The sequence below is a fragment of the Lacerta agilis genome, chromosome 6 (genome assembly GCF_009819535.1).
Source record: "Lacerta agilis isolate rLacAgi1 chromosome 6, rLacAgi1.pri, whole genome shotgun sequence".
NCBI lineage: Eukaryota > Metazoa > Chordata > Lepidosauria > Squamata > Lacertidae > Lacerta > Lacerta agilis.
In genome coordinates this window covers 83193842-83220665 of record NC_046317.1, presented here as the reverse complement: position 1 = coordinate 83220665, position 26824 = coordinate 83193842, and the positions used below count along the sequence as shown (strand labels likewise).

Here is a 26824-nt window from a genome sequence, read left to right as displayed (position 1 = left end):
CTTGGGAGAGAGGATTTCCTCGCCCCGCCCCCTCCCCGGGCCGCCTCTGAGTGGCCCCGCCTTCCACCTTAGCGCGGCTTAAAGCGATTGGCTGTCAGGGTTCCTCGAGGCGGGCGTATTGCTCCGGAAAGGTGATTGGCTGGCGGGACGGTGGCGACTCTTGGCGGCTTCCTTCGGCCGTCGTGTGAGGGGAGCGCTTAAGCCACCCTTTCCTCGCAGCCGCGGCTTCAGGGCCACCCTCGCCTAAGGGCGCTGCCCAGGTAACCGGGCAGAGCCGCTGAGTAGACCAGGCCCACGGAAATGAACGGGCCTAAGTTAGTCACGTCTCTTGGTTTCAGCGCGCCTGCCTCACGTATGGCTAACGCCGGATGCAACCCTCGTGTTTTGATATACCCTTCCCCCCGTTTCCACTCAGGATTTCTTGGGAGTGATCTTGCTAGATCGTTGGTTTCCTTGGGGAAATCCAGCCAGATGGGCGGGGTACAAATAATAATAATAATTATTATTATTATTATTATTATTATTTCCTTCTGAGAGAAATCTAGCGAATTTTGGTGGAAATACCGTATTTGCTTCGCTCGCCTTGCTTTTCTTTTAAACTGCTGTACCCCTTGGCTTGTTTTGCCCACCGGTTTCCACATTGGGTATAGAAAGATGAAAACGGACTCCCGTTTGCAAGTGTTTTAAACACCCAGTGATCGAAATAGTAGGGCTTTAAGCCCGTTGGACCCAGCAGGAGTGAAAAGGTGCCTTAAATTGGATCGCTCCAAGAAATCGATGGGGAAATTCCATAAAACGAGTTTCTTGTCAGCCTGCCAGGGAAGGACGGGGACAGTGGGTGACATTTGCCTAAGGGAGGTTATACAAACAGTTTAAAATAAGTCGTTCATTTTAAAGTCTTCCTTGAGTATTTTGGTCCACTTGAACTTCATGGAGACAAGAAACTTCTCCTATTGAGAGTTTTAGCTTAAACTGCATTTATCCAAGCAAGTGTTAACCCCAGCTTATCTAATGTAAAACTCACCCTTGTTACCCCGAATCCTTACTGGCAATTATACAGCAGCTTTTTCATACTGCTGTAACATGGTTCTGGTTGGTTTGATAATTACTGCTGCTAGGCAACTGCCAAAGAAATGATAAAAAGCCTTCAAAGGGCTTAGATTGCTGGATCTTGCCTAGTCATACCTGGCTTGTTACTGTGCCTTTAAAAGCATGCTGACCTTCTGAAGCAATCAGAATATGATTTTTTTCACTACACAGGGCTAAGCATTATCACTACTTTCTGCACACTGAACCATCATTAAAGGTACAGCTAGGGACAATCTCAAACTTTGTCAGCCCTAGAAAAGAAGACCATCAATTTAATGTTTTCCACTGTAGGAACTGAGTTATCCCATAATGAAAATAAATAAGTGTGTAAATAGGGCAATTTTTTCATTGTTCATTCAGAACATATATACAAACATGGTTTGGGATGCAACTGAGGGAGGGTACAGTTTGTGTACATTTTTATTGCCTGTGCAAGAAAAAAGGAAGGATTGTCACTCCAAAAGTTCAAAATTACATACATTGGCTAATAAGTAAAATGGCATTGGGTTGCATCTAATCCTAATCAAGCTCCCTAGCCTGGCAGGGTTTTATGGAGCGATAGGGCCGCTTCTGTATCTGCAGCCTTGTTATGCATGTCAGATGGAAGGGGCAGTGAGATTGCTTCTGCAGCCTGGCACTAGCACTGCAATTGAGCCTAATAACAGATGGAAGTGCAGTGATGCTGGTGTAACTGCAGATTGAATCCAACAGCCAGCAAGCTGGGTGGAGGGATACTTTTGCCCACCCACCCCCCAAAAAAGACCTGGTGCAAAGGATATTTGAATTGCTCTGTCAGGTGTGCTTAGTGTGAAATCAATGGGACTTAAGTGAATGCACTATTTTTAACTTGAAATCAGCCCAACAATATTATAATAAACCATGGCAGTCCTGATTCCAGTGAAGTGGTGAAGGTGTCCCACTGAATCATCAAGTTCTCTTGTTGGGAGTGCTTCTGGATGTGTGCCTACTGGATAGCTAGGCTAAAGCTGTGACAGCAGCTCATACCGAGCTTCAGCTGATAATCAAGTATGTCCCTTCTTGGAAAATGGGGGTCTAAACACAATGGTGGTACATGCCCTAGTAAACCCGACTAGTTTGTTGAATGTGGAACTGCTCTTTAATATCTGGCATAAGGTTAGTCACAGAGTTTTTAAGTAACTGTACACTGAGACTTTGGCTGACCTCTTGCTAAGAAGTTGTAGCATTACTGAAAAAGACCTGCAGCATCAATCTACCAAATTTGATGGGTGCTGATGTTAAAGAATGGAAGTGTTCAAATCCCTAAGGTGTGCTGGACTGGGACTGTGTAGGGATTTATTAACACATTGAAATGTACAAGAAATTGTTGGAGAAGTCCTTGTATATTAATGTTTTTATCTATTTTTGCCTTTAGCAAGCAGGCATTCTTCATCAGTTGTAGCTTCTGAACTATTTTCAAGGACAACTTATAGTAGGCAGATACACGTTCAAATATTAAAAGGTGAAAATTGTGTTGCATAACTTGCAATGTTTGCATGTATTCTTGGAAGAAGTTAACTGTGTTCAATGGGGCTGATAACGCTACTACATAAAATGAATCAATACTAATGTAAAGTAGGTGCAGAGTCAGATTTTGAAGCAGAAATAGGTTTTGATTGCTACAGATAATCTTAAAGATCACATCATTTTAACAGTCGGTTTCCTTGTACATTTTTATTGCGTTTTTAATATTAATTGACAAAATGTAACTTTTAACAGTTGTAGTGTATATGTTAATTAAAATTAGATTATATATTAATTAAAATGTGCATCTTTTCAATTTTTTGCCTCTCAGGTTAAGTATATGAAACTGTCACAATGCCTGTTAGGAGACGGGAAGGACAGGTATGTGCAGCTCTGTATCTGTTCTGAGTTGTTTTTGTTTAATAGCTTTTTACATTACCAAATAATAGTTTTTCGCACATAAGTATTTGTTTGTTTTTAATAGTCTGCACAGGCCTTATACATTTTTATTCCCAAGAATGGTTTTTTTGTTCAATCCAGACCCCCAAAAAGTTGTAGAAAATTGATTTATTTGATGTTTATCTCACACACACTCCGCTTTGATTGTGCATAAAATAATAAATCTAGTGGAACTACTGCAGTGTAATTGAATATACACATGGTTACCCAAACCACTATATATCTTCCAAGTATCTTTGATTCAGGAACAGGTAATTGATTTCTAGTTCCTAAGGAACATGTAGAAATCCATACATAGAGCTTCTACATAATACTCTCCTCCTTTGATTTCAGAGAAAGGGGCTGCATTGCCTGTACATGCCATTGCTTATATATACCGGTACAGCTCTTTCTTCCATTGACTTGAATGGAGAAGCCCTTGTGAGCATGGAAACTTTGAGTTGTGTCCAGTGTAGTACTACTTGAGCATCCCTTCAGTGCAAGGATTTCTGCTTGCACAATGGAATGTTCTCCCCTTTCCAGTCATTGCTGTTAACATTAACATCTTTCCAATAGTTTAGCACTATACCTCTCTTTTATTTTTTGAAAAGGTAGAAAAGCGTTTTAGTCGTAATTAAAAGATTGATTAAAAATACAGATTTGCATAAGATTTGTCACTGTGCTCAATGTAACTGAAGTATTAAGTAGTACTATTTGTGTGTTTTCCCCCCATTCTGGCAGCTGGAAAAATGTTTAGATGATGCTACAAGAAAAAATGACTTCCAAGCATTGGAACAGTTCTTGGAAACGGATTTTTCTGGTGGCATTTCTCACAAATGCAGCAAACAGTTTCTCAATAAATTAGACAAACTTATATGCCAGGTAATGGATTTTTGTTTTTGCATTACTTCAGTACATAGTAGAATGTTTTATAAAATATTGTTTAGGGCAGTTTGAATTATAGGAGAACCATGGGCTTGATAGTATTATGAAGTATTGTTGATAGTATTCTGCCTCTTTGAGATAAAAATGGTCTGTTGTGAGTTTACAGACTCCATATAAAGGTAAAGGACCCCTGACAGTCCAGTCGCAGACGACTCTGGGGTTGCGGCACTCATCTCACTTTACTGGCCAAGGGAGCCAACAATTGTCCACAGGCAGTTTTTCCTGGTCATGTGGCCAACATGACTAAGCCACTTCTGCAAAAACCAGAGCAGTGCATGGAAACACTGTTTACCTTCCCATCGGAGCGGTACTTATTTATCTACTTGCACTTTGATGTGCTTTCGAACTGCTAGGTTGGCAGGAGCTGGGACCGAACAACAGGAGCTCACTCCATCGCGGGGATTCGAACCGCCGACCTTCCAATTGGCAAGCCCAAGACTCAGTGGTTTACACCACAGGGCCACTTGTGTCCCTGAGATGAAAATGGTCTGTTGTCAGTTTACAGACTCCATATTTCTGTTAATCTCTCAGCACAAAATCATATATGAACCTACTCAATATTTTCTAAGTTCTTCATCATCCTTTTGTCAACAGACATGTGTTTGGTGGGAACAGGAGAGAGGACTTTAACATTCTGTTGCCTTGCCCTCTCTGCTCTCTTTTAACTGGACTATTAAGATTGTTTCATTATAGCATGCATTTTACAGTAAGAGCATCGTTATGCTTTTATTCTGTTGCTGTTTATGTATTTATTTATGCAGTTATAATGGCTGTTTATTTAATTTTTAGGAGTAAAAATGTTTTTGGTTTGTTATTTACATTTGTGTAAGATGATTTCGATTTTATCATAAAAAGTGTGATGTAAAATTCAAGTTTCTTTCTTGTGGAGACAAGCATTTATTTTTAAAATATATGTTTCCTTAAATATGTGACTTCAAAGGGTCGAGCTCTCCAAAATAGTTGTGGAGGTGGTGCTGGTTTAGGGCAAGGAGGGAATCAGCAACATTTCTGCCTCCCCACATCCCCTCAGATTCCTGAATCTTTTCTTTTCTTTCTGGATGGAAGGAGACCTTCATTTGTGGATGACAAGTCTGGATTCAACCCATTGTTTTTATCCTGTTAAGTAATTTTTGTGTGTATCATTTTTGTTTTTCAATTTCAGGAACTTGACAGTGAAGAAGTCAAGAATGTTTCTACTATGATGAATATTCTTCAGAAACAAGGCAGAAATATAACCATATTAGGGGAAATTGGGTTTCCTGCAATGATTGAGTATGGTCTTGTTCAAAAGATAAGTATAGGAAATTCAAAAATATTCCCAGGAGTAATTAGAGATAAAGTAATAGCAACATATTGGACGTCCATTTGATTTGAGTGCTGAACAGTGACTTAAAACTGATATTCACTGATAATGCCTCCTTGTATATGTAACACTAAATCATAATGATCCTGCTCCCCAGTAATTATATCAGTCATTTGAGTGGAGAGGGAATGAGCCCCGTCCCCAGGCTGATCTGCATGAGTGGGGGGCAGTTATGTGTTCACTCACTCACCCACTCACTCTCTTTATGCAAGTGTGTGAGATAAACTGTGTTGACCACACCCACCACTGGCATGAGGCAAAGTTGACCATGAGTGCATATTGCCCTTGAGCCAAAAGAAGGCTTGTTACCCTTGGTTTTTAATTTGAAAGCAGCCTGGTAAATTCTAGAAATAATAATGACCTTTAAATGTATACTTAAACAAACCTTTTATGTTTTCTCTACATGGCAAATTGGTTTGAAAAGGCTCAAGAAATTATCCAAAATACAGTAAATGAAAAGAATGACAAATATGCCACTCTGTTTGAAGACTTCTTTGATGTTCTTATGGTAAATATGCACCTCTTGCATTGTTCCATAAACTGACATGTATTTATTAAATATTTATAAGATGCACTTATTAAATATTTGGGGGAAAGCTTTTTATGTACATTATTTTAACTCATTGGTCATAATTAAATATCTAAACTTTAAGAAAATTAGATTTTTAAGGCAATTAGATTTTTATTGTTTATCCCATATGCAGATAAAGGATATGTTCAAAATTTCTATTTGTTTATTTCAGACGTAAACTATAGTTATGCACATATAAGCAATCACATTAGGTTGTATCTTCTTTTCTTGTGCATTTAATCTTTTTCAGCATAATTTTGTGAAAATATAGTTATTACATGTGTATTTTTCTGGGGTCTGCCTAAACAGAAACAGAAAACAATTCTAAAGATTTCTCATTGATAGCAGAATTCAGTGGCTCTGGGGCACCCAGTTTTTCCTGATCCTTCCTTTTTTTTTTTTTTAAACAGAATTTATTGACATTTTCACCAAATAACACAAACCCAACCCCACACCTACAAATACCAAAACAAATACAAATACACATAATGTCAGGATTCTTCTTCTTATCTATATACCTTACAAAAAAAAAATTTCTAGTTCTGAATCTTGACGTTTGACTTCCCCCGCCTATACACCTTCGGTTTTAGAACAGTAAACTATTTCCTTAACAACTTTTCTCTATAAAAAATTTAACTTTACTTAAAAAGAAAAAACACAATTGTCTTAATCTTTGCATTATAACCTAAATCTTAACCAAGTATTCTTATAGCTAAACTTATTTCTTCTATCGTTTATCATGCTGCTTTTAACTTAAAGTTCAATATCTCCTTACTTATTTAGAATAAACTTATAATTAACAGACTTCACACTCCGATTTCGGATACCGTGGCAGGCCATTCAGATTATACATTTAATACTTCAACCCACTCCCCCTCTGTCCATTGTTTTTTTCTGCCTTTCACCAGAACCGGTTCTCCAATTATCTTCTTCTGGATGTCCACAGATCCAGGCTGCATTCACAACAATCCTTGCATCGAGCTTCAGGATATTCATCCCCTCCATTCTGGGTTTCTCCGTTTCTTTGTGCCATACTACTTCTTCTTGTAGAAATCTTAATTCTATGTCCCTTGCCCCCGAGCTGCCACCTCGGGGTCTGGATATTGAAAATCTTCCCGTTCCAGGGCTGCCACCCCCAGAAACCGGCCCCTCTTCCATTCGGAGTTGCCCAGCCGTCTCAGACCATCCTTCCAACACCTCTCCCAGCTCTTTGCAAAAGTCAGTTTCCATTGTGTAAAACTTTTGAAAAGCCTCTTCTGTGGAAAATAAGTTCTTTCCATTTATAATTCCACTCAAGGCTTTTAGTTTCCGATCAAGCAGTTCCAGTTGAAAGACAGTAAGCTTTTCCTCATCCTCCCAATCATTCAATGCCAACACGAGCGCAAAATCCAGCATCTTGGGGGGGAGGATGGGTATCAGGTTTCAGTTCCTGTCTCTTCCTTCCTTTGTTTCAATTTTTTCCCACGAAAGTCCAAGTCGCCGCCATTTCTCCAATGCCGGAGTATAAAGACCAAAACTTCAAATGGAGATATTTTTTCCTCAGTTAACCCCCAAAAGGAGATCTCAACAGACTCAGTTTTCAAATTCCAAATGCTTTCAATTGATTGTTGTAGCAGCAGTCACTTAAAGAGTTAATTTCTTTCACCACCCGAAGGGAGGGAGGCGGGCTGCCTTTCTTCTTTCCCCCAGATCGTTCCAGGAAAACAAAGAGTCAATCAATTACTTACAGCCTCTGGGTTCTTAACAGCTCCTTAATGACAGGTAGAACTTAGACGCTCATCACAGGCTTTGTCGCCGCATTTACATCCCGGTTGGGGCATTTCCCCTGTAGCCCGGCTCCGTCGTCCCTTCACCCCCACTCCCCCTTTACAGGGGGAGCGGGGGAAGGGTTCGGAGCCACAACGGGCACAGCCGGGGAGCCCAGAGTGCGGGACGCTCTTCCCGCACCCCAACCGGAGCCCCGCTTTGCGGTAGCAGGGCTCCTAACCCCCGGGATGGACTGGGTGCTTCGCAGCCGAAGCAACCCATGACCACCCGCAATGGCGTCCGCCGTTTTTCCTGATCCTTCCTATTCACTGCAGCCTGTCTGAAAAATTGCTTCTTGAAATGCTGTACCTCTGGGTTTAGCAAAATTCAGGTTCTGCCTTAGATGAATGGAATTGCTTTTTAATAGCACAAAGTCACCATTGGATACAATCCATTTCCACAAATAAATTAGTAGTCCTGATTGTGCAGAGTTATTTTAATATGTTGTTTGTTTAAATTGTAGATAGTACATGATACCAGCAGTAAAGGTATGCCTGAAACTAATTACTATAATTATATTTATTATATTTCTAGGTGCATATACTGTTAGTCCTATAGGTGTTTTGATTAATCAGTAATGAGTGTTTTCTATATATTACAGTCAAATAGCCTGGATGCTGGGTTGGGGGAAGGCACTTAAACATTGTCAAAAAGAGAAAATGCATCCCAAAAAGTGGCAGGGAGAGGAAATAGACTTACATAAACCTTGCATATACTAATTTATGTGAAGAGAGGGAGAAAGAAAAATTGGTGGGTGTACATTTAGGCTGTGTACACACAACTGACTTAAAATGCAGCCAAGTCATTCTTTTTTCAGTTAGGATGAATCTGGTTTCATCTTATGAAATGCAATATTTCATAAGAAGTAAATATAGATACAGAATAGAGATGGATTGTGGCTAATTTTGTGCGTATACCACTTCCCACAACAGTGGTGGGAGTGCACTGGATAAATAGTAAATAGGAGGATTTACGTATTTTTACAGTAATTTAAATAGAAATGCAACACATTTCACTGTAATGGGGAATACTGTGATCAAGTAAACTCTGTGCTTGCTTAGTTTGCTGTCCAGATGTTGTGTGTTGATGGGCCTCTTCAAGAAACCTACTGCCCCTTCTTAAATCCCACTGATTTAAGATTTAAGCACCCTAACTTTCTACAGAGATTCAGCCAAAAGCTCTAGCAAATGAGCTTTATTGTTCCTTGTTCCTTTCAGGTTGCATAAATTACCATAAAGATGGCTGAAATTTAGAATGCTTGTATGTTAAATTCCTGTTTGTTTTGTGTCACTTCAGACAAGTAATATTTATAAAGCTTGCTTGCTTTCTGAATGAAAGGCTTTAAAAGTGTTTATTTACACTGTAACTGCCAGTGTTTTTAAAATATAATCATATGGCTTTGTAGAGACTAATGTAAATGATATATTGCAATATTTGTTTAGGTAAAATACAAGTACTAGAAAATTTTGTTTTGCGAACATGCACACTTGCTACCGATAAAAGAATTAACATTTATATTCAGCAGGAGGTAAGAAATTTCTTTCTTCTGAACAATGTAAGGTTTTAATAATTATCCCCTGATGCTTGGAGTATTTTTAAAAGTTTTTATTCAGTTTTTTTCAGTGTCTCTTGATGCATTTCTTCTATATATTTTTGAAAAATGTTTTTCTGCTAACAGCACTATCCCATTTTTATAATTTCAATAAATTAACATCAATTTTTCCTCAAGCACTTTCAAGAACATTTCCTTTTTTCTTTCTCTTACGTAATTTCTGTTGTTCAGCCCCTTCTGTATTCTTTGGCTTCTCTATCAGCACATGTCTGTCTTAGCAGCCACTAGGGTTGACTTTTGAAAAGTGCATTTATATTTTTAGTGATGCTGCATTGTGTATAATCAGCCACTTACTCATCCAACAAAGCCTTGATTGACATGTTCTTCAGATTTATGGGTAGATAGCCTATGCAGACTTTAGCAGAGGAGAAATTCTCTTGTTCCACTAAACTGATAACCCTGTGTTGTACCCTTAAACTCAGATTTATATATTACATAATGAACATTTAAGATATGCAGTAATTAAGATAGAGATTCTTGAGTTACATTGTTTTAATTGACAATTATAGATACTCTTTCACCTAATGCATTGCAAATATTTCTTGTTCTAATGTGCTTAATATTCAATCATTTATTTTTATTATCCTTAGGCAGTAAGAAAATTGAACACAATGCTTGATTCTATGCCCCGAGATACTAGAAAGAAAATTATTTCTTCAGAGGAAATGCAAGAAGTCATGTAATTATTTAATCTTTAATATAATTACATAAGTCTTTCCCCTTTTCATAAAACTAGAACCTTGATAGGAGAATCTAGTTTTGTGGCAAAATCATTTTGTTGACATGGCTTAAAACATTCTTTAGGCACAATCCAGCCTCTGGGTTAAGCATTTTTAGAAAGCTGCTCTTAGAAAGCAGTATCAAACAAGAAAGAAAACAAAACATAGGAAGCAATCCTATGCACAAGATGCTGGTATTAAGAAAGCCAGTGTGGATTAATGCAGGAATCTCAGCCAGATCAAACATGACAGGTGGCCAACCAACCTCTGTTTAAAAATCTCCAAGAAAGAGGAGTCCATCACCTCTCATGGGAGTCTGTTCCTCTGTCAAACAGCTCTTTTACTGTTCTTCCTGATGTTTAGTCAGAATCTCCTTTCTTGTAACTTGAATCCATTGCTTCGGCTCCTACCCTACAAGCTTGCTCCATGTGACAGCCCTTTAGATATTTGAAGATGGCTATAATATCTCCTCTCAGTCTCCTCTTTACCAGGTTAAACATACCCATTTCCCTCGAGTGCTCCTGATAAAGATAGGCCAAACATTTATTTTTATTTATTTTTTACAAAAACCAGCCCAAAAAGAAACAGAGAAGAAGACTTTTTGGAATAAGATATTCCTAATTGTGGATATCACCATGAAGGAGATGCACAAATCATTAAACAAAAGTATATAATTTAAAAAAACAACAACCCAAACCTGCCTGAATCATAATATTTTCTTTTGCAGGAATGATATGGGAAAGAGAATTTTGGAAGCTGGGGGTAAGTGCAGAGGATACTTATATTTATTAGCTGAGATCAGGGGTTGTCAGCCTGGTCCCTGCCACCCACTAGTGGGCATTTCAGGATTCTAGGTGGGTAGTAGGGGGTTCTACAACACAAGCTAAATCCTCCTTCTATCGAGCACTGGTGGGCGGTAAGGAAATTGTACCATCAAGAAAGAATGACTACCCCTGGCTCAGATAATGTAACAGAAGTAGTTTTGCTATTGTGCCCCTATTGACAATGTTAACAGTATAAAGAAACACATTTGAACATGAGCATTAATTTGATAAAATCATTTAGTTCACAGAAAAAAGAACCCACCCAGCTCTCACCTGGAGCTTTCCCCTCTTCCTCCAGCCCCTCACACTGGGAGATCCTCTCTACCCTGCCTCTCATGCAAGGCCCTTCCATCACCTTCCTGTATGTATCTTCATTAACTTAAGATAGGGAACTTCAAAAATCAAAACATAAATATCGATAGAATTAACAGAAAGAAAACAATAATTAAAGATAATAGGAATGTAAGATAAGTAAAATGAAAGAGAGAGGTCTTCTTATTCTGTTTGCCAATTATGTAGATAACAATTATTTAAAATATGTTGTTGTTGTTTAGTCGTGTCCAACTCCTTGTGACCCCATGAACCAGAGAAAAATATGTAAAATACGTACTCCATATTAATATCTAGCTGTATTAAAGTCAGCTTTTTAACAATCTGCTAGGTGTTGTTTTCTCCATCTTCAATCCTAGGCATCTCAAATTTGCCTTTTTCCACTGGCATTTTCATTGGCATTCAAGGACTCTGGGACTAAAATAGTCACGAAGCATCTTCATATAAAAAAAACCAACCCTGAGTATGCTCAGTCTTCACTAGGCTGTTTTAGAGGCTTTTCCTTCTAAAGGTTATACCTAACTTCTGCAAACCTTTGTGTCCCCCAAATCATGCTGATGCTCCCTTTTTGTTTCTCAGTAGCCCAGTTTTGGCTACATGGCTATTATAACCCATTACCTTTATTCAATATGCCATAAATTGTATCTTTTTTTTTAAATGTAAGCAACTAGTTGGCAAGTGTAGTATTTATCCCTGGAAGGAGGTTTTATGTTAATATTCCTCTCATGTACATTATAGACTATGACCTCCAAGTTGCCATTACAGAAGCTTTGTGCAGAATGACATCAGAAAAACAGAGGCAAGAACTGGCAAGCCAATGGTTTTCAATGGAGTTTGTTAGCAATGCATTTAAAGAAATTAAGGATTCTGAGTTTGAAACAGTAAGTCACATTCAAATACTGGGTATTTCAAATCAAAGCTATGATTGCAATACTTATGCTACTTTTGTCCTTAACAGGATTGCAGAAAGTTCCTTAACCAGGTGAATGGCATTCTTGGAGACAAAAGAAGGTATGGACTTAGCAATGAACCACCCTAAGAACTTTTGATGTCAGGCAGTATAGAAATGCACAGTAATTAATAAGAATAATAATGGGGGGATTTAATTGGAGAAGAATGCAACAATAGATATATGCACATTCAGTGATAGGACTTCCAGGCCAACTTTGGCAGTTTGATAAGGCCCTGAAGTCTGCAAAATATCAGAAACCTGCTCCACAGCGACCCAGAACAGCAGTGTCATTGTGGCGGCCAGTTCTTTGTGGAAAAGCAATCTTGTTAAGATATGACAGGTACCCAATTTTGCAGTTTGTTCCTTCTTTTGCTTGAGGCAAGAAACTTAGTCTCTCCAATAGAATCTTCCAGCCAGATGGGAAAAATATATATAAACATTTTTTTTGGAAATATTTTGTCCATAAGCAGGAACTTTAATTTTTCTCCATTTGAAAAGGTAATGGAAAGTAGGAACAATTACCTGTGTGAGTGATGAGGTGGGAAATGAACATAGCTTCATTCTGTAAATACTTTTTTGACAGGGTTTTTACCTATCCTTGTTTATCAGCTATGCTTTGTGAACATGAGGTAAGTTCATTTCTTTTGTCTTGTGTACCTTTTGTTTTATTAGAACTATTGGTGTTTTTGTTTAAAATTGAAAGATACGTGTTTGATAGATTGGCAAAAAAATTATAGGTTCTTTGGAATGAAAAGGCAAATGGGTTATTATGACATTGGAGATTTGACATCAACATAAAATTTTGGGCCAATTTGGACCTGGAATTCCTAGTTTATTAAATTTAATAATGTTGAAATGAGTGTTTGACTAGTGTGCTCTTCTACATCTCTTCCGTTTTAACATTGTCATCTTTGCATCTTACTCACAGTTCCCCATTATCTCTGAAATGGAGAACTATGTTTTGATGTCGGTTTACTAACAGTTTGATCCTGGTTAGTAAATTACAGTTTCCTGTTTCAAATGTAATTGGTAGCGATGGTTTTAGGGGACCAGGAATGAAGTGCTGAATATGATGTGCAAGCTTAAGAGTTGAGTGTACAGACCTTACCTGTTCAATAAAACTATTGTGTATTTAGTAAGAAATCTTACACCATTGTACATGCATTTATAATTTTATATTTGGATTGAATGTCCTTTAGCTGCAGATACCAGCAGATGACAACCTTGAAGAATTTTGGATTGATTTTAATACTGGTAGCAAAAGTGTATCCTTCTATGTTGCTGCGGACGATGGTGTAGGTTAAGTTTTTTTATTGTATTAATTTTTTAGGGATAATTTAGTATTCAAAGAAAATCAGTTAAGCTCTGTTATGAAGGTACATTAGAGTAGCTGAGTGGATCTAATAGATGTAGACTTTTTTCAAAACTACACTAGGTGTGGCAAGGAGTTGCATGGATTTTTATAGTCCTTGTCCTGCTCCTCCCCCAGCTGATGTGTCCATATACTCAATCAAACGTATCAATTTTCCTAGCCCACGTGCCCACTTTGGATAGTTGGGGGAAGGGAGCAGGTATAAAAAAGTGAGTGGAAAGTGGGAGCTGTAACAGAAAAAATGGCAGATCACTTAGAGATTTGGTTGACATGCTGGTCCACTATCCTCCACAGTGTTCTGAAAGTAGTGCTTCAGGAAAACTAGTTGTTAACTGGAAATTTATGCCTTTTAACGCCATATTAAGCAAGTAAACCAAAATACAGTAAGAACTTTCATCCCTTTTCATCAAATGTTATTTTTAGAGTCATCAGTGGGAAACTGTTTGTATTCCTGAAGAAGAAGTAAAAACATACATTATTGAAGGTATTGAGCACATAAATTTGTTTCTTATTCACAGTTACTGTTTCTATTAAAAGGGAAGGATGGGATTCAGAATGAACCAATGGTATGATCATTACTCATTACACGCTTCATTTTTACCTAGAGAAAGACAAAAAGAAATTGTTGACAATACATTTACACAATCCAATGTTTGTGGGTATCCAAGAAGGAGAGAAAATAATACTGCATTTTGATTCGGCATTGGAAATTGTGGATGCAGCGTTGAAGGTTTATGGTGCCAATAAACGTCGGGTAAAAGCAAACCAATTTCCTTTCTCATCTATCCTCTATCTAGCAACTGAAACAAAAATGGACGTTTCACTTTTTAGTGATTATGGTTCTTTTCATAGTTGGTTCTATTTCTATTTATGTATTGCCAGTTATTCCTAAATGAACACCACATGCAAGCACTTGTCCCAAATTAAACTAGGGTTTTCCATTTCTGAAGCTGCTACAGAATAAAGCAGAATAAAGCAGTGGTGTAGGCAACTGTTCAGCAAAATGGGGAAAAGAATAGAGATGTAAAATAAATTACCTTTATGAGGGACTTCCGGTTAGGTGCCGGTCAATGGCGGACGGGAGTCCGACGGCTCCGTCCTCCGCCAGGCTTTAGGGACTTCTGTGCCTGCGCCACGGGTCCCTTAAAGCCACGGGAAGAGCGTCCCGTGGACCTGAGCTTCGTGGGTCCCAGACGTGCCGTCTCCGTTCCCGATTGACCCTCGTAAGGGGGAAAATCGGGCGAGCGGAGCGCCGGCACGGGACTGAAGAAGCGTCTGCTTGCGGAGGATCAAAGCAGCGATCCCGCCAGACTCGAGCACCCGGCACTTCCTGCATAGAAATTTCCAAAGAAACTCTGTAAGTTAAAGAATTGGATTATTTTTACAAGTTTTAAGAGCACTGCTTGCAGAGGAACTGCAAAAGGAAGCCTGTTCCCTTTAAACTGTTTGCGCGAGCTTGGTAGCGCTAAAAGATCAAAGCCGCGACTAACGGAAAAGTTTTGCGAACTTTTTAAAAGTTGATTAAAAGTTGTTTAAAGGATGTTTAAAGACTTAAAAACAGTTGATATGGCAAAAGAAGATGCCCCTCACCCTCTGGACTAGGATTCCGGGTCAGTAGCGGGCTGTGATACATTGTTGCCATTTTTTTTCCTTTGTTGGTGTTTCAGTGACTGTTTACCAGTGGAGACATTCTGACTTTTTTGTAACCAGATACAAGTTACTTTGTGGACTTTGGTGGTAACACTGCAAGTTAGGAACTGTGACTGACTTGGGCTACACGAAAATGGGCCCTTCTTGGCTTTAAGGAACTTATATTTTGGAAAATTAAAACCCTTTGCCTAAAAGTTGGATTTTCGGGACTGGTGTGGGCTCCTGGCTCAGCAGCCTCTTTGTTCTCAGGATTGAGCTGCTGGCCACCTGGTGTTTACTTTTGGGACTGTTGGCCTTCTGCTGTGAATGTCTGAGATTGTTACTACAGAAACTGGAGTGACCTTGAGATTACAGTTACAGAGCCCACAAGGAATGGAACTTAGATCAAAAGGAACTGGCTCTGAAAAAAGAAAAGGCTCTGTTTCCCTAACTCTACAGGAACAAATGGAGAAATTAGTTGTTAGTGTTGCAGAAATTGCAGCAGGATTGAAAAGCGTGACTGACGGGTTGAAGCAAACACAAGATCAAGTTTCATCAGGAAATACAGCAGTGAATTCAGCAATAGAAAAATTACAAGCTGATATAAAAGCTGACATTAAAAATTCTACGCAGACCCTAGAAAAATCCATTGGACAAATTGAGGAGAACGTAAGGAAGAACAGAGAAGAGATTAATAGGATTGGGCAAGAGGTGACCACCTTGAAAAAGGACTCAGAGGAAATTAAAGTGGTCAAGGAAAAAATAAAAAAGGTGGAGGAAAAATTGGATAATCTAGATTTGGAACAGATAGAGAGTATTGGATCACGACAGAGGTCTGTTGAAGAGTCCCTCGCGTTTCTGCAACTACATCAAAGAGAGGGCAACATCCGCCTAAGAAATCTTCCAGAACTGGAAGGGGAAGACCTAAAAGACTACATAGTGAAGTTATTCTCAGGATTTTGGGAGATAGAAGAAATCAACGTCTCAGCACGCATAGTGAAGGCCTTCAGATTTGGTCCAAGAGGCTCCAGAGGAAAGAAAAGCAGCAAAACAGTCAGTGACTGTTTGATTGTGCTACACGATCGACACGACAGAGACTACTTTCTGGACTTGCATTATAGAAACAACCTGGTGGTTGAGCAGAATAAAGTAATTTTTTATAAGGATATCCCCAGATTTTTCCTTGACAAAAGAGTTCCCTACAACGATTTGGCAACTGAGCTTAGAAAAAGGAAAATCCCCTTCAGTTGGGAATTTCCAGAAGGCCTGGCATTTACGTTTGAAGGAAAAAAGATAAGAATAAGGTCCCTGGCGGAGAAGCAGAAGTTTTTGGACAAGCACCTGGAACAATTTAAAGGCACACCACTCGACCCAGCACAATTCTACAGGTTTCCAGAGGTATTTCCACCACCGCCGGGACCACCACCAAGCCTACCCAGCCCAGGCAAGGATCCAGAGGAAGACAAGAAAGGAGAAGCAACTGGAGGAGAAGACTAGAGAAAGGAAAATGGCGCTCAAGTTAATGACATGGAATGTCCGGGGATTGAATCAGAGACCAAAGAGACGCAGAGTGTTTTATAGCATAGAAAAGAAGAATTTGGATATAATATGCTTACAGGAAACCCACATAGCCCGACGTCACAGAAGATTACTACAGAACAAAAAATTAGGCCAAGAGTTTATATCATCGGATAAGGCCAAGAAGAGAGGAGTAGTGATATACGCAAAGGAGAAATATAGCCCAAGACAGCTTTTTAAAGATGAAGAAGGGAGATACATCGCAATTGAAATTAACATACAAGGCGAAAAATTCTTGATTCTGGGACTTTATGCACCAAATGATGGAAAGTCAATTTTTTATAAGAAAATACATGATTTGCTGTTGGATTATTTGGATTATAAATTAGTTTGCCTTGGAGATTTTAATGGTGCAGTTTCCACATTAATGGACAGATCTCAAAGAACTAAATTAACGAACGATGGGAAACTCCCAAAGACTTTTTTTGAAATGGTGGATAATCTGAATTTGGTGGACTCTTGGAGATTAAAAAATCCCACAGATACAGAGGCAACATACTTCAGCGAACCTCAGCAGTCATGGTCGAGGATAGATTATATTTGGATTTCGAATGAATTGGCTCCAAAAATACAAAAGGCAGAAATTGGCCCTAAAACTCTTTCAGACCATAACCCTGTACAGTTAAATTTAAAAATGATTTCCAAGGACTCTTTTAGATGGAGAATGGATGACGCTTTGATGAGAGACACCAAGCTAGTGGAAAGAGCGGCGAAAAAGATGAAAGAATATATTCAGATAAATTGGAGCTCCGAAGTGGAGAAAAGAATTGCTTGGGATGCAAGTAAAGCTGTAATGAGAGGATTTCTCATTAGTGAAAAAGCAAAAAAGAAGAGACAACAAAATGCAGAGATGGAGAGATTGTTGAAATCAATCAAAGAAAAGGAAAAAGAATTAAGAGGACATCCCAGATGTGTTAAAATCCAAAAAGAAATTAAATACTTGCAATCCCAATATGCTAATATAATGAATCAGGACATCGAATGGAAAGTGAAAATGATGAAGCAAAGAACATTTGAATCGGCTAATAAATGTGGAAAATTACTAGCTTGGCAATTGAAGAAAAGACAAAAGGCAAATGTCATCAATACCTTGGTAGTAAACGGAAAAAACGTGGAGAAACCTGAGGAAATCAGATGGTGTTTTCAAAGATTTTACAAGCAACTGTACAAGGAGGAGAAGATAGATGAAGCAGAAATTGACCGATTTCTGGAAAAGAATGGATTGCAAAAGGTCCCAGAGGAAAAACTAGTTACTCTCAACCACCCAATAACGACACAGGAGATAGAAGATGCAATAAATAACATGCAATTGGGGAAGGCTCCAGGACCGGACGGTCTAACAGCAAAATATTATAAGACATTGAAAGACTGGCTATCGCAGCCACTAAGAGAAGTATGCAACAAGATACTAGAAGGAGATAGGGCACCAGAGACGTGGAAGGAAGCCTTTATCACACTGATTCAAAAACCAGATACTGATAAGACTCAAATGAAAAACTATCGCCCAATATCCCTTTTGAATGTGGATTATAAAATTTTTGCAAATATATTGGCTACAAGGCTGAAAAGAGTGTTGAAAGACTATATACATAGAGACCAAGCAGGTTTCTTGCCAGGAAGACAAATTAGTAATAACACGAGAATTATTGTGGACATTTTAGAAAAACTGGAGAGAAACATAAATACAGATGCGGCACTATTGTTTGTTGATGCAGAGAAAGCATTTGATAAAGTCTCTTGGACATTTATGAAAAAGAATTTGGAAAGGATGGGAGTTGGTCAAAAATTTTTGAATGGCATTAATGCCATCTATACAGAGCAAAGAGCTAAAGTAATAGTAAACAGTGTGATATCGGAGGAGTTTGAAGTTGAAAAGGGAACAAGACAAGGGTGCCCTATCTCCCCTTTACTTTTCATTACGGTCCTGGAAGTCCTCCTAAATATGATACGAAAGGACAAACAGATAAAAGGAATTCGTGTGGGAGAGAAGGAATACAAACTACGCGCCTTCGCAGACGATTTGATGTTATCCCTGCAAGAACCGGAAAGCAGTGTCCCCAGAGCTTTGGGAATAATCGAACAATTTGGACTTGTAGCTGGTTTCAAGTTAAACAAGCAGAAAACCAAAGTTTTAGGAAAAAATATGAGTGCAGAACAAATTCAAAGAATACAGGAAGGCACTGGCCTCAATTTTGTCAAAACAGTAAAATATCTAGGTATCAACCTCACAACCAAGAATTTGAACCTGTATAAGGACAATTACGAAAAACTGTGGATGGAAATAAAGAAAGACATGGAAATATGGACAAGATTGAAACTGTCGTTAATGGGAAGAATTGCCGTGATAAAAATGAATGTCCTACCAAGGATGCTGTTTTTATTCCAAGCCATACCAATTTTGGACAAACTGGATTGCTTTAAGAAATGGCAAAAGGACTTATCAAAGTTCATATGGCAGGGCAAAAAGCCAAGAATTAAGTTTAAGATCTTAACAGACTCTAAAGAGAGAGGAGGCTTTGCCCTGCCGGACTTAAGACTTTACTTCGAAGCAGCGGCCTTTTGCTGGTTAAAGGACTGGTTTAAACTAGAGAATGTTGATGTATTGGACTTGGAAGGGTATGATAATATGTTCGGTTGGCATGCATACCTTTGGTATGACAAGGCTAAGATCCACAGAACTTTTAAGTCTCATATAGTTAGAAAATCCTTATACCAGGTTTGGTCTAGATATAAAGACTTGTTAGAGAGAAAGACCCCTAGATGGATCTCTCCAGTGGAGGCCAAGGCCTACAAGAGACCGAACATGTCTGCAAATTGGTTAAGATATATGGACATATTGCAGCAGGAAGGGGACTCTTTTAAGCTAAAAAGCTACGATCAAGTGAAAAGTCAGGTCCCCGACTGGCTGCATTATCATCAGGTATATGAAACATTCAAAATGGACAAAAAAGTTGGTTTTCAAGTAGAAAAATCAAAACTGGAAACAGAACTGATAGAATCGAACTTTAAAAACCTTTCCAAAATGTATAATCTTTTGCTAGAGTGGCATACGAAAGATGAATTGGTTAAATCGTCAATGATAAATTGGGCGAAAGATATAGGACATAATATTATGATGGATGACTGGGAGGGATTGTGGCAAAAAGGTATTAAATTTACTGCTTGTCATAGTTTAAGAGAAAACATAATGAAAATGGTTTATAGATGGTATTTGACACCAGTTAAGATAGCCAGGATGAATACCAAAATGTCAGATGTATGTTGGAAATGTAAACATGCGAAAGGTACCTTTTTTCATATGTGGTGGTTGTGCCCAGCGGTAAATGCTTTCTGGGATAAGATTTATAACGAACTCAAGAAGGTAATGAAGGTTACCTTTTGTAAGAAACCAGAGGCATTCCTTCTGAGCATAACTAATGAAGAGATACCCAGTCAGGATAGAGTGTTTTTTATGTATGCCACAACAGCAGCTAGAATCTTATTGGCAAGAACATGGAAAGGCGAAGAGATACCAACGGTGGAAGAATGGCAGATGAAGATGATGGAATATATGGAACTCGCAGAGCTGACCGCCAGAATCCGGGACCAGAGGGAGGAGAAGGTGTCAAGGGATTGGAAGAAATTTAAGGATTATTTAGTCAAAACAGTAAAATTGAATATCTGAGCAGAATTAAATAGAATAGCGGCTTTAGTAGATATATGTTAGATAAAATTGTTGGTAAGATATTTTTGTGTGAAAAATTTAATTGTTAGGAATTGTGTTAAGATTTGGTGTTAAAGTTAAGATATGATTAAGCAAAGTAAAGTGTATTAAAAATTGAGTTAATGTGAATAGAACAAGATACAAAGCTACCTTGAAGATATATATGATTTTGAAGACAGTGGAGGGAATGGGGGAAGTCCCTCAAAATAGAGAAGATTGTAACAAGAAAAGTAAGAGGATAAATGTTAGTTTAAAGGTTTGTATATGTTTCTTTTTATTGTGATTGTTTGATTATGTTTTTGTATTGTGTTTATGTATTGTATTTTGTATTTTTATATTGTGAATGTTGTTGTTTATGTTATGTTCTCCCTTTGTTTTAATAGAAAATAATAAAATCTTATAAAAAAAAAAAAAAGTAAAATAAATTACCTTTTAAATGAGAAACAGTCTAATACAGGGGTCACGAACATTTTTGGACCACATTTCAAATTTTGAGAGAGTACTAGGGGTACTGGTTACAAAATTGCTGCTATGGATGTGGGCATGGCAGAACACAAAACTAGAGACAGCCATCCCCAATAACATGCTTACCATTGGAAGTCAGCTATGTCCTGGTCTTGAATGTGGAGATCACACAATATTAATTTCACACGCACATACATACTGCTTCTGTCTAATAGTAACGGAGCATTCCTCTGTACCAGGAAGAATGTACAAGGTAGCCAAACCATAGTCTCTCATTTCACAGAAATCACATAGAAGGTAGCTGAACATTTTGCCCCATCACTTTCTTTCTAGGAGGGCTGGAGACTTTCTTTTTAAATAAAAGTTCAGAAATCTGAGGCCCCTGCTGAGGGACACCAGTGGAAGTCTTTGTGGGTGCTGTGGCACCATGGATGCTGTGTTAGTGACCTCTGGTCTAATATAAAGCTTTAAGCTAACATGTGATACAACAATTCAAACATGCTATCCTCACACAAAAAATGCATATGCACTTTTTCCAAAAGTGACCTGAGCAAGCGGAAGCAATTTCCAGTGAGTTGGAAATGACAGAAAGCAAAAGGGAAAGCTTTTCACATCCATATTGACGGTTTCCCCCACAACAATGTTTGTGAATTAGTAGACTCATTGTCCAAGAGAAAACACAAAAAGAGGTCTCATAAAAAAGCCCTTTATAATCTGAAAAGTGCATTCTTTATTTGTGTAAAGAGCCTAAACTGCAAAAATAAAGCTTTTCCTACTTACTATAAATTATTTTTATTTTGTTTTTCTGTTATATTGTGAAATATTTACTACCGGTACTTAAATTTTTCAGGGATTTACAAAGAAGAATACTATGTCAGTTGCCAAAACATCAGTACATGTCATTTTTGATGAAAGTGAATCACAGGTTTGTATTTCAGTTTATAATGGGACAATATTAAAAGCAAGCTTCTGACTAATAAATATGGCAGGCGTGCACTATAGTCTGAAATGGTATATATTTTATCATTTTATCTGTTCAAGTCTTTCTCAGGAAAACCTTGTTATTCAAAAGCCTAAAAGTGACTCATCAATTCACATAAATCCCAGCAGAACAGCTGGATGTTTGCATGTGTGCATTTTAAACAAAATACTTTTGGGGCTACTATTTTATTCAGAATCTGCATGTGAGTGTTCTAATCCTACTCCCACTGCCATGTATAATTTTATACACCTCAATCATGCTCCCCATTACTTGCCTTTTTTCTAAACTGAAAAGCACCCAATATTCAAGCCTTCCCTTCTATCCTTTAGTCCATTAAGTTTATCTGAAATATTTCTAATAAATTGATTATTTTTGAACTGGGATTTTATTTTATTTTATTTTTTTAAAAATACTGAACAGGTTGTTGTACCAGAAAGTCAAGTATCTCCTTTGGAAAAAAACTCCTGTAAACCATTGGAAGATAAAGATACTCATTCCCCACCACATCAATATCTCCAGACACAGAAAAAAATGAATCAGAAACTTAATAAGGGGGACTTGGAAACAGTTAAATCCAAGGTAATTTGTATAATAAAATGCAAAGGAAAATGATGTATATTACATTGCAAAGTTAGATTGACATTATTTTAAATTATGCTTTTCTGTTTTATTTCAAGATTAATCCAGGTAAAAGGAAAGTGTCTGAGGCATCAATGGTGGTGCTATCTGCTGCCAGGTTGTCTATGCAAAGTCCAGTAACAGCAGTTAATACTTGTAAGTTAGATGCAATGTTGTAAGGTGTAATTTACTGTCATATTTACCATCTGCTGTGAAAAATGCTTTGTTTTCATAACACATCAACAATTATGATCAGCATCTGGGACAGGGGAATAAAATATCCTTAATAAGATTTTGGGCAGAGCAATCCAGTACTCCAGTTATGCTAGGTGTGAGGGAGATATGGCTCTGTTGTGTTGGCAGACATATATGCTTAACCTAGGAGGCAAGGGAAAAATACAACTTAGAAAACCCCCAAACCGTACAAAAATGGCTGATGTACCCCAATCAGGGCTCTGCCTGCAACAATGGGCATATGAATTCACATAGATCAAAATGAGCCCTCAACACCCATCATAAGATGTCAAGATGACAAAACACTGCCCTCACTTCTTGAACCCTGGTGACTCAGACCACAATGGCCCCACTACTGCCAGTTCTACAGGCAGGGGTTCAAGCTTTTCATGCTGCTCAAAAGCACAATTTTATTTTTATTTTTACGATAATACTGCTCCATCTGGTTAGCCCTCATTGGGAATAGCTTGTCAGACACCTAGTGTCTTTACTAGATTTGAACTCATGCTCTCCACTACAGTCTAGAGGGCACCCCCCCCCACACACACAATTTTAGGACTAAAAGCAGCCATAACAGCTTTTCAGAGTCATGCCAAGAAGCGCCTGGATTCCTCAGCCACTGCAAACCACGAAAGAAGTCATTTCCATGGGCTAAGGAAGCGTTAACTGGTTTGGGTAATAATTACAAGCTATGATGAAGGCAGGAGAGCAGAATTGTGGGGTGTGTAGTGAATCTCAGTTTTTTCTCCTGCATTGGTGAAAGCAGTTCGTTCCTCCCAGCTGTCTCTGTTTTTGTGCCTTGTTCTGCTCCTCAAGTTGCAGAAGCTACTGCTCTCACAGGAAACACTCAATAAAATCGCTCTTCACAGAGGGCATACTTGTTGCCTTGTCTGAACAGCTCTGCCTTCTGGAGTGAGTAGGAAAAGCAAACCGAGTGAGGATATGCTCCTAGTGTAGCTGTTTGAAAGGGGGGAGATATTCAAATCCAAAATAAGGCATAAAAGAGTAACACCAGAAGCATCATAAGACATTGCATCCTTAAAGATATTAAACCTCCTTTAATGTGAAATATATCAAAGAAAGATGATTGTGCATATGTGAGGACCTTTGATGTTAATAGAATATATAGTTCCTTCCTCCTAAATCTCAAATGTTAATGTTGCATTCAGCACTTTCCAGCATTAAGTCGCAATGAAGCATCTTTTTATTTGAATTTTATCAGCCAGTAGTTGCCTTTTATGTACTTCAAATAACAGGCTTCCTTTATTGAGCCTGCTAATGGTTTCCACAAGCATTTTTTTACTTATTTATGTAGGACACAGGCTGGGCTCTGGCAAAACTCTGGTGAGGGGAGTCTATAATTATGGAGAAGCCAGAGAACAGTAATGTGTGCCTTTTCTGTTTGATATTGATTCACGGTGGTTTGAAATCAGGTGATACTTTGATCTTAATTGTTGCAGAAGTAATTGAAAATTGCCTCATTTTGTGCAAATTTGCCTCAACTAGGAACCCAGTGATTTATCACTTAGTCAAAATCATTTTGCATTGTTGGCAGAAAGTTATAGTCATCTATGCTTTTGATGGCCCATTCTGAGTACTCTTCAAAGGCACTATCAAATTACAGTAGCAGAGTCTTAAGCTTTTAAAATTAATAAATGGTTAAATCTATATGTTGACCTTTAACTGTACTAAATCTATACACCTGTCCTCCCTTCAAGGAGATGCCCTCTGTCCCCAGCCCTCTGCCCAGCCCCCAAAACACCTCTATGAAAGATATAAGATTTTGTGAGTGGTGCAAGGTGAGCTTCTTGGCTAAGAGGTGGGTTAAGAACATAGGAAACTGGATTATATCAGTTTGTCCATCTAGCCCAGCTTTGTCTACTTTGAGTGGCAATAGCCATGTTTCCAGACAGAAGTTTTCTCATCACCTCTACCTGACCCCTTTAACTGGAAATGTGTTGGATTGAGTTGAACATGGGACTTTTTGCATGCAAAGAATGTGCTTGACCACTGCACGGTGGTCCCTCCACCTGGTTTTAGAATCCAGATCTTCCTGGGCTAACTCTCTGTCTCTTTCTTACATCACACTGTCTCTCAACACTAGAGTTGACCCCCATACACATTCCAATCTAGAAAACCAAGCAAGTTCATCAATATTCCTCTTACCTTTTAATGTTACATTTCTTACCGTGGGAGACAGATTTTCCTTAAAGACACTAGTCCTAATAGTTGGATTGATCAGCTGCAGATTTGCCAAATTCTGATATTGACAATAGCATTTTATGAAATGTACTTGAAACTCAGAGATCAGCAAAATATGAAAGTGGACCTCAATATTGTTTTGTGCTGGTAGTAGGCTTATATTTGAAATAGGATTTATTTTTAAAAGGTTAAGGTTAAGTTTCAAAGTGTGTTGGCAAATCTTTCCAATATGATCTTTAATGTTTCCCAAGTTGCTGACTTAAGGAAAGTGACTGTCATCTTAAATGCCAAATCCCCCCCCCCCCCAAGCTCACTTACACCTGGCTCTTAAAAGCTTAGAATGTGGCAGTCCTACTTTGCCATGACTATGCTCTGGGACTCTGACTTCAGCTCAGACACGGTCAGAACCAGGGTCAGAGACTCCGGAGCTGAGTGATATGTCCAAACCCTGGACGTGTGCCCACTGCCTGACCTAGATGATGACTAACTTAGTTTTCTAAGTGTCCTGCATGTCCACTAAAAGAAATGTTTGCAGTAACATTCCTGCTCTCAGCCTATATCTGTCTCTAATCCTATTCCAAAGTATAACTTTTTGCTTCGGCTAACAGGATGTGGGTAGCCTGTGTTAATCTCTTTATTCGAACAAACAATTTAATCTTCTGTAAACATTGCATTTGGTACTTCACATATGTCATTTTACATGCTGAACTCCATATTGATTCTGTAAATAAACGTTTTTTTCTGTTTTTAAATCGAATTTGGGACTCCAAGGTGTTTGTGGTTCCCACAAGTAATTGAAGCAAGAAGAGGTATAGTGTGAGATCCTCCATGGCATGTAATGAGTTCCAGATTAAAGATTAAAACTGAGAGACTAATAGTTCTGCTCCGTTCAATATCCAAGTTGTAGTAAGCCCATTTGCTGCAGTTTTGGCACAAACAACACAGAACATGCATACTTCATTAAAATAACTCAAATGTGGATTTTTTCCAGCAACTCCACTGAAAGGCAGAGTTAAAGCACCTCTTAAAATGACAAGCTCTGTAGGAAGAACTGATATTTTCTCAATAACTGAGGGAAGAGCAGCGAATTTCAGTCTAGAAGATGATTATGCACCTCTGTCTTCGGTTACCAAGTCTGCAAGAAAGAATAATTCTGCTGCGAAAAAGGTAGTTATATATTTGCGTAACTTAGGGCAGACTCACATGGAAGCTTCAAAAGCGCACAATAGTACTGGTTGAAGCTGGCAAAGAGCTGCCCATTCTTATGTTGGCTGGCTGGGACCAGGTTATGGGACAACTGTTTAGCCAAGTAGAAATCTCAAAGCCATTATTTTGGCTCTTACTGAATCTTTGTGTACACTGTTTGCTCCCTTTCAGAAGCTTAATTTGTAGCTAAAATACATCTAATAAATCAAGACTGAGTGGACTTTGGACTGCTTAACTGTATTGCAAAATAGATCATCATTAAATTCCAGACAAATGCAAACACAAAAGGCTAATTTTTATAGCACTCTTAGTATGTGCATGTCAATCCAGCCAACCTTCATTGAGCTTGGACTTTATCAGTTCTCCAAAGCCCCAAAGAGATGGAGTATGTTGGAGGAAGACGCTTTTTGTCTGTCTACTGTTGATTTTTTCGTTACCTAACATAACTATTTCCTTTTAATTAGTCCAGGCCATTCACACTTACCTGCAAATAAATCCCATTGAACTCAGTAGGATTTCCCTTGGGCATGCATGTACTGCATGCATTGTACTGTAAGTTTAAAAAAATGTTTTGTTAGGATATATGAGATTGATCTTTGACAGTTTATGTATTTTGTGCTTGAACCCATGAAACAGTTTGAACAATATTTGAGAAACTGAGATGAAAATAAATGCATGCTAATTACATCAATAATTTTTTATTG

At 38.3% G+C, this 26824-nt stretch overlaps 1 protein-coding gene across 1 annotated transcript; it reads left to right on the top strand.

The window, feature by feature from the left end:
- Positions 1-271: 271 nt before the first annotated feature.
- LOC117049247 (synaptonemal complex protein 2-like) lies at positions 272-22657 on the top strand. Its single transcript, XM_033153988.1, has 18 exons — positions 272-314; positions 2903-2952; positions 3751-3891; positions 5117-5245; positions 5721-5825; positions 8158-8182; positions 9137-9222; positions 9897-9985; positions 10753-10787; positions 11918-12060; positions 12138-12190; positions 12715-12760; positions 13331-13426; positions 13927-13987; positions 14109-14257; positions 21729-21803; positions 22281-22439; positions 22538-22657. Exons 2-18 carry the CDS (start codon positions 2926-2928, stop codon positions 22655-22657), a joined length of 1539 nt encoding a protein of 512 aa, XP_033009879.1. The 5' UTR covers positions 272-314; positions 2903-2925.
- Positions 22658-26824: the final 4167 nt, after the last annotated feature.

Excerpts from the sequence above, each read along its gene's own strand:
- LOC117049247 (XM_033153988.1), top strand. The coding sequence starts at position 2,926 with ATGCCTGTTAGGAGACGGGAAGGACAG. Across the intron at positions 2,953-3,750 it reads TTAGGAGACGGGAAGGACAG|CTGGAAAAATGTTTAGATGA; the intron begins GTATGTGCAGCT and ends CCATTCTGGCAG. Across the intron at positions 12,191-12,714 it reads ATTCTTGGAGACAAAAGAAG|GGTTTTTACCTATCCTTGTT; the intron begins GTATGGACTTAG and ends CTTTTTTGACAG.